Here is a 14,790-nt window from a genome sequence, read left to right as displayed (position 1 = left end):
CACTTGCAGAGGAGTCCCTGGGGGTCTTGTGGTGGCAAGGTCCATGCCAGCCCAAAGGAGGCCAAGCAGAGAGTCACAGCCAAGCTGTAACAGACCAGGCCTGGGCAGCCTCAGAACGGGGGTCTGGAGCAGTCGGAGGGGAGACAAAGCTGTAACTGCTGCTCCCCTTAAAATGGACGGCTGAGGTCCCAGGGCCTTCACTGGGTCAGGACTGGGCTTAGCCCAGGCTTCAACCTTGCTTCCCCACAGGTGCTCTGCGATCCCAGTCTGATCCACAGCAGCGGGCCAGAAGGAGCAGGAGGAGCCATTTCCCCATTCCCTGCACCTCAGGGGGTCTGGCCGAGCCAGTTCACTGAGCAAGAGCCAAGCTGCTGGGCTTGACCCAAGGGAGCAGGAGCCTGGCAGCACAAAGCAGGCGAGCATCTGGGCAGCGTTCCTCCCCACGCGCCTGAACAACGTGGAACTCATTATCCCCCGGGATGGCAAGGCGACAAGAGCCTCTGAGCACAGAGCTTAATGAGAACCAAACTCCAGAGGCAGGCGAGGCCGTGTGGAGAGGCCAGGCGGAGCCCAAGAGAGGAGGAAGGTAAAAGGGAAAGGCGAGAGGAGCGTGATCTGTTCCCTCGGCTCTCTGCAGCATGGGGAAAATTCTAACCGGCCCCCGGGCCTTCCTCTGCTACCCGGCTGTGCCCCGAGTGTCCATGCTGGACGAACCAGGGGTTGGGAAGGACGTAGGACACAAGGGCAGGGGGGTTAACTCCCGTCCAGGGCAGCTCTGAAGGGGGAGCATCTCCGGCACCGCCCATCTCTGCGACTGCATAAAACCTCGTGCTTCCGTGACTTGTAGATGTGCCAGGGAACGCTGACCCCAGCCCCTCCTGCCCCTTCCCATCATATAACATCTCCCAGCCGCTCAAGCCAACTGCACCGAGGCGACTGTCGGACACCCCCTCGGGCACGGCCCTGCACTCCCCATGGCGGGTGTGGGGACAGACGGGAGCCGTGGGGAACGAGCCGGACTTCCCAGGGGGCAGAGCTGCCTGTGTTACGCTGCCCCTATTCCGGCCCATGGAATGAGAGGGATGTGAGGCTGGAGGCGGTAGGCGGGGGGCAGGGAATTAGGTAATCTGATCCAGGGCTCAAGGTCAGTCAAGGGAGAGGAGCCTTTCCTGGTTAACTCACTGACTTGACCCCAAAAGCTGCTGCCAGCCACAGTTTGGTCAAAATAAATGGGGTGGGACTCAGCTCAGGGACAGACGCCCACACAGCAGAACGCACTGGCACAGCCGGGCTGCAGGCTACACAGCGCCTGGGTAAGCTGCCCTGCTTGGCAAGACCCCGGAGCCCCGGTCAGGAAGGATCTATCCCGCACGCCCCTCTGTTCATTCCCGGCACTGAGGAGACGGGCTACAGCAGCATGGCAGAGGGCTCACAGCATCCTCACTATGAAAGACAGAAAAAGTCCTAGCCCAACGCCAGGCCCCTCTGCACCCAACGTCAGACCCTGTCTCAGTTTCTCCTCCTGCCTGATGATTCTATTAGCTGCTGAAGTGACTCTCGCCTGCAGCTCACACCCAAAGCCCCACCCCAAACACACACAAACCCAGGTCTTTGCCCCAGACACCTGCACTGGGCTCATGCCTCCCTCTAAAGGTCTTTCCACCTTCAATTATCTTCCAGCTCACCTGGGATCCAACCAGCCCCTTCATCTTCCCCTGGCTAGCCACAGAGGTCCCTAGAGAGCCCACACTCCGCTCCAGGTCCTCTGCCCGGGGGATCTGACACAGCCAAACTATCTATCCTGATGTGCCAACGCTGCCCAGGTGTCTCCCTTTATTGCCAGCCCTCCTGCTCTTTAAAGAGCACCGACTCCTCAGATCCGCTCCCTGGAGTCCCCTGGCCAGCTGCCCTCTCCTGCTCTCAGTCCTGCCCTCCTGCATTCCCCACCCAGTCTGGTGGATGCAGCTGACTCGCCGCTCCCTTATAGGGCCAAATCCCAGGTGTGCTCAGAGCAGGCCTGCCATGAGCAACTCCCCAGAGAGAGGAGGCGCCAGGTTCTAAACTGATACACACTAGAACTCGTGCTCATTTGGGATCACTGGAGACCACAAAGCTGGGGCTGCGAGAACACTGGGCGTGGTGCTCCCGGTCAGATCTCCTTCCAGCTGGTCGAGCAGTCCTGCTTGAGAGGAAAGCCAGCCCTCACCCCACCCTTCTCCCCGTGCCCTAGGCATTGCTCACTCTGCAGACCACCCTTCCCTCCATGCTCCAGAGCTCCGGCTCTTGAGGCATCTCTTCTGGGTGCCTGGAATGAGGTGGGAGGGTGTGTTCTTTCCTTGTCTCTGGCTACCTGCCCATCGGGGTCTACCTCTTATGCCAGGAATGCCCATAACCTCCTGGACCAAGCACAAAGGATTCTGGGAGCATCTGAGGAGAACCAGTTGCACGTGGCTGCATGTGGGTCACTGTATGATGAAACTCAAGCCCCACAGCCAAAAGACATGTAGGTCCCTGCTCTGATCTGGTTTCTTGCTGACTCACAGCTCCTACGTCTTAGCTCCCAGCTGCATTATGCTCCACCCGACACACATCCAGGAACAGCCTAATTCAGAGGTGATGCAGCTGTTCCTTTGGATTCCAAATCTCTGATGTCGAGAGTGAGTACAAACAAGGGGGCTGCAGCCAATGTTCCCTCCAATATTCTCCAAGCATGCGCAAAATACACGTTGTTACGTGCACGGAGGCATGAGCACATGTGCACCACATGTAGAAACACATGCTCCTGGCTGTGGGTGCTGTGGGCACTTTGCTGATTAGATGGGCGGCATCTGAATCTCTCCTGAGTGGCTGCCCAAGCGCCCAGCATACAGGGAACACTGGCTGCAGCATCAGTGAGAGCAGAAGGGAGAGCAGCTGCCGAGCGGGTGGGTCAGAGGCTGGTAGCAGCTTAGAGCCGCGTTTCTCAAACTCTGGGTCCTGACCCCCCGGGGGCAGTGCCGGACTGAGCCATACTTGCACCCTGGGCAGCGGGGCGGGGTGCCCCTAACCACTTCAATCAGGCGACCCCCCCCATAGCTTGGCACCCTGGGGCAGCTGCCCGGCTAGCCCCCCCCTTAATCCGGCCCTGCCTGGGGGGGCACGAGCAATTTAGAGGGGGGTCGCGGTCTCACAAAGTTTGAGAACCCCTGACTTAGAGCCCTTTCTCCCCAGGCTGAGAGTCCCAATCCAGGCCTGCCAGCAAGTGAGGGCTGTGATGGGGCCAACAGGCAAAGGGTTTGGTGGGACCAGGTCCATCCCAGGTGCGTGTCACAAACATCACCCACGCTCCTCGCTGGCAGCCTGGTCCACACAGACTGAGTTCTCCTCTGAGCCCTGAAGGGACCCTCCAGGGCAGGAGCCCATGGGTGGGGCACCGTGTCCTGAGCAAGCCTTCATCTGTAGGGCTCACTAGACACTCACCAGAGAGAGAAAACCTGCACTGCAGCAGAGCAGGGGCAGAGCTGGCCTGGGGAGGGGGGGGGGGCGTGCTGTATTGCCATGGGAGAGCAGCGTTGGCATGTTGCGGGTTGCTGGATTGCCATGGGGGGGGGGGGTGGTGCTGGCGTGTCAGGGGGGTGCTGTATTACCCCCGGGGTGGTGCTAGCGTGTCCGGGGGGGGTGCTGTATTGCCCCGGGGCGGTACTGGCGTGTCGGGGAGGGTGCTGTATTGCCCCGGGGGCGGTGCTGGTATGTTGGGGGGGTGCTGTATTGCCCCGGGGCGGTACTGGCGTGTCGGGGAGGGTGCTGTATTGCCCCGGGGGCGGTGCTGGTATGTTGGGGGGGTGCTGTATTGCCCCGGGGCGGTGCTGGCTTGTCGGGGGGGTGTGCTGTATTGCCCCGGGGGTGATGCTGGCGTGTCGGGGGGGGGGGGGGGGGGGTGCTGTATTGCCCCGGGGGCGGTGCTGGCGTGTCGGGGGGGGTGCTGTATTGCCCCGGGGGCGGTGCTGGTATGTCGGGGGGGGGGGTGCTGTATTGCCCCGGGGCGGTGCTGGTATGTCGGGGGGGTGCTGTATTGCCCCGGGGCGGTACTGGCGTGTCGGGGGGGTGCTGTATTGCCCCGGGGCGGTGCTAGCGTGTCGGGGGGGGTGCTGTATTGCCCCGGGGGCGGTGCTGGTATGTCGGGGGGGTGCTGTATTGCCCCGGGGCGGTGCTAGCGTGTCGGGGGGGGTGCTGTATTGCCCCGGGGCGGTACTGGCGTGTCGGGGAGGGTGCTGTATTGCCCCGGGGCGGTGCTGGCGTGTTGGGGGGGTGCTGTATTGCCCCGGGGGCGGTGCTGGTATGTCGGGGGGGTGCTGTATTGCCCCGGGGCGGTGCTGGCGTGTGGTGGGACCTCACACCACACCTTACGGGAACCCTTGAGCAGGGTGCCTGGTGTCTCCCACAGTGACAGTGTCTCACAGGGGTCTCTCCGCATTCGGAGCCACTCAGAGTACTGGGGCCTGGTGCTTTTCTCTGACCTGTCTTACCAAGGAGCGAGCCCTCCCGTGTGCGAGCCTGACCCGAGCCAGGCGCTGCTGAGCACTTTAATCCTCAGGGCGCGGCAGGTTTGGGGCTTGCTGAAAAGGCTGCTTCAGAGCATAAACATAAATCCATCAGGTCATCAGCCGCCCCTCCCCCCGTCCCGGAGCCCCGGTGGGGCTGGCCCCGGCTCCGCTCACAGGCATGTTATTCATTATCCGCATTTTTAAAAGCGGCAATAAAAAGCAGAAAAATGAAAAACACCGGCCGCGGCCCTAGTGAAACTGTCACTCAACCGAAGCCATTGTGCTTCCTGCCAGCTGGTGTGAGCTGAGGGGGACCTGGATGTGGAGTCTGCTCCCAGGGGCCCTTCATACTCACCGCATTCAATTTCAAAGCCCCCGGCCTGGGGAGCAGGTTTACACACCCCGCACTGGAAAATGTATTCCCCTTGAAATGCTGAAGCCTTGCAGAGGAAATGGAGAAGGACGGGGGCAGGGGAGCTGCAAGGGCAGCTGTGTGCTGAGACCCAGTGGTAACACAAAAAAGAGCACTTATAAATCTCCAGGCAGGTACGTAAGTCTCCTGCCTGACTGTAAATCTGCCCAGCTGGGCAGCCCTGTGAGGAAGGTGATTGACAGCCTGTAGTCATGGATGGCAGCACAAGCCGGCACTGCTGGCATTCCAGGCAGACGCTGTTCATGGACTCTGATGCTACCCAAAGTGCCGGGCTAAATCCTGCCCCCGCTCACACCCATCAGCACAGCCGGGGGCAGAATGTGGCTCACAAAGGCTGGATCAGCGCCAGAGGCTGCCCCAGTGGGAACGGGATGCTGTGTCCATAGTTCCCACTGCAGGACGAAGGAGCAGCCAAGGGGATGCAGCAAACAGACCCCTTGATATAAGTCCAGAGCGGGGCATCTGCAGCTAGTCAGGATGGGGTGGCCAGTGTTACCACTAAGACACTTCCTGGCTATATTAAATTTCATACAGGGAGGTGAGCTAGTGGGAAGATAACACACATGTACTGACTCACACAGGACGACGTTTTCTAAAGGGCTGGGTAAATACAAAAGGAGTTTTTTGGCCAAGGTTTCCAGAAGTGGCTGGTGATCTGGGGGCTCAACTTGAATGTCTGAACACTGAGACACTCTAAAAATCAGGCCCTGCAAGCTCTGTCTCCTAATTCCCTCCACACTTTGGAAATATCTCCCTTCTCAAGACGTTATCCTGAAGCCTCCAGTGAGGACCTCAGAACACTAGCTAGACATTAAGGAATTAGGCTCCAGTGCCCTGGGAGGTAGATATTAGCCCTGTTTTATGGGGGTGGGGATAAACAGAGGCACCTACCACTGATAAGACTTTCCTAAGGTTACAGAGTGAGTCAGTGGCAGAGCTAGGAGTCGAACTCTAACCACTAGACTTCCCAGCCATGGAAGGAATAGTTATGCCAGAGGATGGGAGGAGTCCTGTTCGATTTGTGCCCAGTTCTAGCCTCAAGGAAATACACAGAAATATTTGGGAAAATCAAACATATTTACAAAGATACTGAAGCATGGAAAGGTGCAAATAGGGACTTATAAAGCAGCAGGCAGGTTAAGTGACTAAGTGCTATTGAAGGCAATTATAATTATGCACCTAAGCAACTGTAGGTACCTCATTACCTTGAAAAACCTGGCCCCTCTTCCCTTTCCCAATTAAGTCCATAGAAAAACAACTACTGACTTCAACAGGAGAGAGATTCCCTCAAGGCGATCGACAATCCAACTTATCATACCATGGGCACTAGAAAACAGGCTTTGTCATAAGAGTGCAGAAATGCCACTAGGGTACGGCTCTTCAAAGAAAGGCGCGGACAGCAAACCTGGCAACGGCTGCCCCGTTTGCTTACATTTTACTCCTCGTTCAGTTCATTTGGGGGAAGAAATCACTACACTTCGGGGGGTTAATGAAAACAGGAGGCATAAGCATCAATGGTTCATAAGGATTAGCTCTGGCCAGGCACCTTTTTTTGGTTAGAGTAACACCATGGTGATTGGAAAGTGGAAGGTAGGAGGATCAAAAAGAGGCTGAAAGGCCATGGAAAAAAGAGCAATAAAGAGCATCAGAGCCAGGGGAGGTACCACAGATGCTAATGTTATTAATTATTATTCATCATTTCTATTGCAGTAGCTTCAATGAGCCCTCGTCCTGGCCTAGGACCCCCTAATGCCAGGCACTGTACAAACACAGAATGAAAAGACTGTCCCTGTCTCAGACAGCATAAATCTGGTCTAGTTGAAACTCTTCATTAATGATGCAAAACCAAGGGTTATTACATTTACAGATAATTATCTATGGGAGGAATGGAAAACACCAGGGAGAAGAGAGGGATTCCAAGGTAGCCAAAGTGACTAGCAACATGATCAGAAAACATGGCAAACACAACATACGTCAAGTCAGAGGAAATGCAGGTACTAATACCAGCAGGGGCACTATCTTCCAAACATAGCTCTGTAAAGGGAAGGAGAGACTGGAGAAGCAGAAGGGCTGGGAGACGTCTAGGGTGGATAGTGAACAGTAATTTAGACAGGCAATTTGCATTGCAACATGGCCACACAGAAAAGCCTGAAGCAGATCCTTTCCCATGAGGTTGATCCTGCTTTCTCTGAAGTTAACAAACTTTGGCATTAGAACAGATCCATATGGCAGCCTCTGGTGTAAGAACAGTCGGGATAAATACCCTGGTATTCAAAAGATATTGACAAACACAAGTGTTCAGAGGGGAAGAATAATAGCAGTAAATGAGCAGAGAAATCTACCGGGGAACAGGATGCACATACGGAAGGAGTGAGGATTATTCATAAGGAAGGAGTGAGATTATTCAGGGAAGTGAAAGGGGGTAGAATGAGATGTCATGTGATGAAATTAAGGAAGGAAAAACGTGGGGTCTGAACATTAGGAAAGTCTTCCTGCAGTGAGATCTCTGAGGGTGGGAACTTACCCCCGGGGGCAGGGATGGGGGTCCTCTTGCTCGGGATGTGTAATGCCTCGTGTGAAACAGGGGACAGTCCAACAGGGCAAGGAGAGGGACAGGATGGACTTTTCCAGTGCTAACTTGTGGGATGAAGCTGCCTCGTGGATGTGTGTGTAGGGCATTTTCTATGCCTGCACAGCAGGGGCCTGAAGAGCTAAATCTCTCAGTTGTTTTTAATTCCTTTTTTATTTTGCAATAAGAGCTAACATGTTTACAGCAATTTGTGGATTTAATCACTTCCCAAATGTAACGTTTTTTTAAATCAAATCATCTGTTAAGCTGTGCGAGCATCTGAAACGAGTAAAACTTCTATCTCTGTTTGATGTTTTACAATTTGAAAACACACAGAGAAAAAAGCCGATTTTGGGGGTGGCTGGGTTTTGTTTTTTTGTTTTTGCAAGACAACTGTTGATGGGCTGAGAGCTCATAGTGCCAAGTTCCCACTGGGAACAGACTCGCGTCCAAATCTTAACCCCTCACCATCCTTCCCCAAAGCCTAGAGGATAACACCACAAGGGAAGATAACAGCTAGCCCAGAACAAAGCTGCAGATTCCCCATTCAAGGCATTCAAATTCTTTTCCTAGAGAACTCTTCCAGGTGTCTGCTCAAACATGCATGAGTGTGAGAACAGGACTGGGTGTGCACATGCAACAACCTACATAACTATATGCACAAGAGCATGTGAATGAATGCCCATGTACCCCAGACAGCTGTCTGCAATTACAACACATGCAGCGTAATATAGAGAGATCTATAAATTAATTAAGCCTGCACAAAAGACTCCTTTCCTTGCGAGATTACTTCGAAATATCCTCAAACATACCAAATCCAATTCTGTTCCAGCTCTTTCTTTCTTAACACGTAGAACTATGAAAACCTCTGCTGTTCTTTAGAATACCAAAAGAAAATGGATTTCTTGTGGGGAGAAAACTCCACCATGTCTTGGAGGCCTGAAAAGTTGGTACTGTCAGTGGGATGCAGAGCCAACTGTTTGACTATAGCTAGAGCAGAGAATAAACCTTACACAATAGTGTGGATCATCTCCATACAGCTCTGGATCGCTGGCTAGGGAGTGTTACAGTTAGGTAGGAGAGGGAGCATTCAATGACCGTTAGTTTAGTCTGGGGCAGCAGCCTTGTAAGCTGGTAGTCCTAGTGCAAGAGCACAGAGATCCACAGCCCAGTCAGAGCCCCCATGCAGGCAGGTGTGATCTATGCTACCGCGCCCACCTACCTATGCACGTTTTCCCATCCGCATGCAGCACAAACTTCACATGGCAGCCGCACTTGGGCCCTTGGTCTGTGTCGTCACATGTGTGTTGGCACCCTCCGTTTCCATAGTTGCAGGTCACTGCAGAGAGCAAAGAACCCACAGTCGAGACGTCGGCAAGCAGAGCAAGGAGCAGTTTCCAAACACACACGTGGTTTCGGAATGCACACGAGCAGGGGAACGCAGGCTGTCTAGGTAATGGAATCACCACCCCAAATGGGCCCTTGATGCCAGCATCCCGTCCGCCACATGGAATCAGGCTAAATGATCCATTTAGCTAGCCAGCCTCAGCAGGGCCATCTGACCCAGCACCTGCAGTTCAAGCCATTTCGATCATCGCGAGGGCTGTAAGAAAGGCATTCTAGTCTCTGCCCTTTCTTCCCAACCAAGGCAAGCTTTGCACATGGACACTTCCCTATTGGGAACTAGACTGAGGCTCATCTTCCCAGCTCCTTTCACACAGGCCAATGCACTATCCCATGGTAACAGCTTTCAGTTAACACCCAGCGAGGCCACGTCTGAACAGGCGTTCTAGCGGTGGGAGGCTGAGTGCCACACAGAAAACCAGCCAAGCGGAAGCGGGAGGCATGAGTGATTCTAGAGTCCATCCGCTCTAGAGCATATCCCCCAGGTTGAGAGTTCAAATCCACTGTAGGGTGAAGATTTTCAGATTCGGGGTGCCTGACTTGAGACATTTTAAAAGGGCTCGAAAGTCAGAAAGTGCTGTACGTCTACCCATGAAAACGAGGGCCCCTTATAGTGCTCAAAGTTGGGCCCCCAAAATTGTAGTTAGTTTTGAAAATCCTGGCTCAGATTGACAGTGACTGAAAGTCACTGTCCCTTTCATCACTACTTGGAGGACAGTATCTTAGACATTTCAAAGAGCCAGTAGAGAACTGGCATTGTGGTCCACCGGTGGGTTTCCTGCCTATGGTGCTGGAGGAACCAAGTGCCAATCCCAGGAAACCCAAGCAGCAGAAATGAAAACACTAGTTCTTAGCTTGGAGCAGGTGGAATGATCTAGCTGAGCACAATGGTCCTTTTTGGGCTCTATAAACAGCCCCAAACACACAGAACAATGGGGTTTATCTCCAAGCTTGCTCAGGAGATCTTGGAAGGTTTAAACTAGGGATGTTAAATATCGGTTAATTGAACAGCCGAGTAACCTCTGTGCTAGGGTGCTAGGTGCTCTGTATTAGAGGCAGCAGCATGGGATGCCAGGTGGAAGATGGTCTCCGAGAGAAGCCAGTTTAAAAACCAGCTCCCCTTGCGGATCGGCTGCCTGTCACTCCACGCTGCTGCCTCTGATGTAATTCTGGTGCGAGCCGGAACTGAGCCGAGCTGCCTGGCTCCTAACACACTTTAAATTCAGAGCTGCAGTCCCAGACCTGGCATGAGCAAGAACCGAGCCAGGCTGCTAAAAAAATGTACTGGCAAGAGGGAGAGGGGGAGAATGCGTGTAGTCTATAGCATTAACCGATAAGCTTTTGCTTATCAGTTAATCGGTTAACTGACTACACTATTACATCCCTAGTTTAAACTTAACATTTATGAAAGGACTTAAAATCCAGGTTTGCAGACATTTTAAGGCTAAGAAGTAATTCTACCGAGTAGCGTTAATCACCCAATAAAGTCTATGCCTAACCATTAAAAGAAATCATCAGTCATGTCTAAGTCTCTGTCATTCCCTGCCACTACCATGTGGTTTCTTGCACCTTTCCCACAGTCATCTATCTACTACTTGCCAGTGTCAAAGAGCGGGCTAGAAAGGCAGCTGATTTGGCCCAGCATGGTACTGCTCACTCACTAATGAAGCGGAGGCATGGGATTTTCAAATTCTTATGCCACTCTGGTGCTTTGAAAATCCTACCCGATGTTTTTAAGGAGGCAAGTTGCTCTTTTAACTTAGCCCAGAGGAGAACCTGCTTGCTGGGTTCAAACTCCCTTTCATCCTTGCTGCTGCTGAGAGCAAATAAAATAGTAATCAAAGAAATAAAAGATTTTGAAAAAAATTAAAATCTTGGCAGCCCCACGAAGCCCTGGCTTGAGATCAGAGGGGCTGACAACACTGGAGATGACTCTTGCGGTTCTCTGCTGACATCTCACTCGCTGTGCTAGGGTGAGGTAATACTTTAAAACTAAAGCTGATCAGACAACAGGCTCTGATTCGGTGTAAGCCCTTGCAGCCTTACACCAGCGGTGACTCTGGCCCATCGGCTCTGCAAGAGAACAAGCTCTGAGGTGCTGTAAAGTGGGAACCACGGGATTCTGTAAACATCCCATGGGGGATGTTGAGCCTTTGGGACCCATTTTAATTATTTCTGCATGATGTGGGGTGGCTCCAGCCTGGGCCGGCCACAGCCTGTGACCATGAACACAATGGCACATGCAAACCACTGGCAAGCTGGGCAGGCAAGTACAGACATCTGCAAGAGATACTGCAAGGGCAGGTAAGGGGGCTGGCTGGAAAGATGGCCTTTAAACCTTGGAAAATGGACCCATTTGGAAACTGGGTGTCATGAAGCTTTTATTAGGGGTCAGGACTCCTGGGTTTCATTTCCAGACAGTGGCAGGAAAGCGTGGGGCAGTGGAACGTGACGTGGTCTAAGGGGCTAGGGCAGAGGGGCGAGGGATAGGCGCCAGGACTCTTGGGTTCATTACCGGGCTCAGAGTTACAGCCTAAAGCAGGGTGACTGGGTGTCAGGGATCTGGGTCGGCCCGGGACACGGGAGAGCAGCGTGGGCTGGTGCTCAGAGGCGGCGGCCATGGAATCAGGACTCCTGAGCGTAGTGCTCAGTGCAGGAAGTTTGGAGGCCAGGGGGCGTGGGTTCGTTTCCTCGGGAAGGTGGAGAGCGTGGCCTAGAGCGGGGCCTGGGAGTCCGGAGAGCCACACCTCTTTACAAAGGAATGGTGGCTGCCATGGAGCTGTCTCGAGGCGCCAAGCCCAGGCTGGAGCCACAAGCAAAGGTGGGGGCAGGAGCAGCCAGGCGCGGGGTGCTTACATTTGCAGTCCCGCTGGTTCTTGGTGAGCTCGAAGCCCGGGCGGCACTCACAGGCGATGCCGCCCTTGGGGGTCTCTCGGCAGATGTGGGCACAGCCGTGGTTCTTGTTCATGCAGTTCATTCCTTCTAAAAGAGAGAAGAAAGCACATAAAAGCTGCCCTGCTCCTCGAGGGCCAAGGCGGGCCTGGGAGGAAGGGTACATTTCTCTCATTCCAGCCGGGACCACTGTCTCAGAAGGGCCTGTCTGTCAGGCGCAGCCTAGAGCCAAGTGCAGCCCGCACGGACACCTCTGCTGCCTGTGAGTGCCTGGCGGGAAGCATCCCGCAGCCCTGCCTAGGGCTCTCTGAGGACAGGTACCCACATAGCCAGCAAATACCAGCCCACCTGTAGCCTTACATGCACGTCCCCACCCCAAAATGCCTTCGACTTTCTTCAAGCCCCTACCTGCCAGCCTGGAACAGGCCCAACCAAGGCATGCCTCACCCACCTTCCAACTCTAGCCCCATCTTCCCTCTCCCCCATCACCACCCACCCTTAGCACGCCCATTCCCACTTCCATACACCAGCCATCACCCCTCTTCCCCTCCCCCACTGTCCTCCGCCCTCAGGGCCCATTTCCCCTCTGTTCCCGCTTTGCCCACCCCAAACCTCCTCCCCATGCTCAGCCCCCACCAAACATCCCCACCACACTCCCTGCACCCAGTGTCCTTCCCCTCTGCCCATCCCTCCCCCCACCCAATGCCCAACCACAGCCCCGCTGTTTATCCTTCCCCCGTCTGCTCCCCACTGGCCTCAGCAGCCAGGCAAAGCTCTGCAAGGAGCCCATCCACAAGCTCAGGGCAGTTTCCCTGGGAGGGCCGACCAGCTCCAGGAAGGCCGGGTCAGTGCGCCAGAGCAGACACTACGGTCCGGGCTATCCAGGCTGCAAACTCACAACCCTCAATTATTTTGGCTTTTGCTCTGTTCATGGATGCGGAGTCCAGAACTCCATCCCCGGCCTGCCAGCATTCATCACCCCTGCCATCAACCGGAGCTGGTACCGGAAGGGCCATGTCCCCCTGGCTTTAGTGCCCGAGTTTAATGCCAGTTTAGTTTAGTGCCAGGAGGGCTCGGAGCAGCCTAAGGGCTGGGCAGGCCTATCACAGTGACGGGGCAGCTGTTGGGGTTACGACGGAGCCTTGACATTGGCTCCAGCCACAGCAGGGAGTGGGAGGGGCTGCAGGCCCCTGGGGTCACGGTGCTGACCTAACGGCCTGGCCAAGCCACCCAGCACCCTCCATGGGCCCACGGTCCTGAGCTCTGCTGCCGGCAGCAGCGCTGGTCCCTTCCACTCCGTGCTGTCGCTGTTCCTTTTGGCGGGCTACTGGGGCTGGGAGGGAGCGTGGGCTCAAATCTGCCATGTTGTCCCTGCCAGACACTCTTCCACACTCGCTGCCACTGCTCACCCGCAGCCTCGGCTGCCTTCCCCTCGCAGGGCCTCAGCTCCTGCCCCAGAGCAGCCCTTAGCCGCCTGTGAGATGCCAAAGGCACAAAGGATCATACTGGAACGACCAGGCACAAACGCCACTTGGAGACTTTGCCAGTGGGGCCTTAGGAAGGCTGCAGCTCGTGGGCTGAAGTCCAGCTTATGCCACAGCCCACGGAGAAAGGCTGCTGTCAAACCACATGCAGTGGCGCCAGGACTCCTGGGTTCTAGTGCCAGCTCTGCCAATGGCTCATTGCACTGCCTAGAGGGAGTCAGTTCCTTTATCTACGCCTCAGTTTCTCCATCTGTAAAACAAGAGTGAGGGAAATTGCCCCCTTCTCCTCCCACCCCGTAGCTGTGTCTAGACTGGCAAGTTTTTCTGCAAAATCATCTGATTTTGCGGAAAAACTTGCCAGCTGTCTACACTGGCCGCTTGAATTTCTGGAAAAGCACTGACGATCTCCTGTAAAATCATCAGTGCTTTTCCAGAAATACTATGCTGCTCCCGTTCGGGCAAAAGTCTTTTTCCGAAAGACTTTTGCGCAAAAGGGCCAGTGTAGACAGCACAGTACTGTTTTCCGCAAAAAAGCCCCGATGGCCAAAATGGCGATCGGGGCTTTTTTGCGGAAAACCGCCTCTAGATTGGCCACGGATGCTTTTCCGCAAAAAGTGCTTTTGCGGAAAAGCATCCTGCCAATCTAGACGCGCTTTTCCGAAAATGCTTTTAATGGAAAACTTTTCCGTTAAAAGCATTTCCGGAAAATCATGCCAGTGTAGACGTAGCCCCCATGTAAAACAATTGGCGTGAATCAGCCCAAAACAGGATCCTTACTGGCCACCAGAGGGACACACACTAGGGAAAAGCAACACCCGGAGGGTCGTTTTATCTGCTAACACACCTTGTATTTGGCTAGAGAACCAGTCTATTGGCTTCTCCCACGGCTAAGCCGAGAGCGACCATCCAGGTCTAATCAGCCTCCTTCTCCTCTCCCCAAGGTGGCTCCAACCTGCAGCCCAGCTCATCCCATCCCACCCTCACTCAGGGTGGGGTTGACCAAGACGCAGCCCCGGTCCCATCAAGGCCTGAGGAGAGCAGAGATCCAGCCAATTCAGAGGCCCGACAAAGCAGCCCAGACTCAACTAGGTCTGGCCCAGTGTGAACAGCACTTATTGGACTGCTGGGCTAGAAGTGCCTGCGACTGCCAGCAAGCGTCCATGCCACCGGTGTTCCTTGTAGGCCAGTGGGGGGCACCCTGCAGCCATGGGAGGCATGTGCCCATGGGGGTTTTATGTGCGGCCCGCCAGACATTTTGTTCTGAGTTGCCCACGTGCCCCTTGCTTGCAGCTGTTTGGGGGAGGGGGGGGTGAGAGGCAGAAAGTTGGAGAAGCCGGCCATGAGAGGGAGCAGACACAGAGTTCTTTGGGGCACAGGACTGGCTGATGACACAGGCTTGAGGACACTTGCTATTGCTGGTCTGTGCCGTGTTCAGGAAACCAGGTCTCTGCGTTCCTCCTCAGCAAATCAAGAGGACTGCCCCCC

The 14,790-nt window shown here is 54.8% G+C and overlaps 1 protein-coding gene across 6 annotated transcripts in view; it reads right to left on the bottom strand.

The window, feature by feature from the left end:
• SCUBE3 (signal peptide, CUB domain and EGF like domain containing 3) overlaps positions 1 to 14,790 on the bottom strand; it is a 106,786-nt gene that overhangs the window by 44,438 nt on the left and 47,558 nt on the right. For 4 of the 6 annotated variants that reach the window (XM_006115649.5, XM_025181016.3, XM_025181015.3 and 1 more), the window contains exons 5-6: positions 11,786 to 11,911; positions 8,748 to 8,864 (exon numbers count right to left, since the gene is read on the bottom strand). In XM_006115649.5, coding sequence (XP_006115711.3) covers positions 8,748 to 8,864; positions 11,786 to 11,911 — 243 coding nt within the window. The remainder of the gene's footprint in view (positions 1 to 8,747; positions 8,865 to 11,785; positions 11,912 to 14,790) is intronic. The other 2 variants (XM_025181014.3, XM_025181018.3) reach the window with 1 other exon arrangement.

Source organism: Pelodiscus sinensis, chromosome 27 (assembly GCF_052426305.1).
Source record: "Pelodiscus sinensis isolate ZL-2025 chromosome 27, ASM5242630v1, whole genome shotgun sequence".
Taxonomy (NCBI): Eukaryota; Metazoa; Chordata; order Testudines; family Trionychidae; genus Pelodiscus; species Pelodiscus sinensis.
Note: the sequence above shows the minus strand (reverse complement) of the source record. Positions and strands in the feature narration are given on the sequence as shown.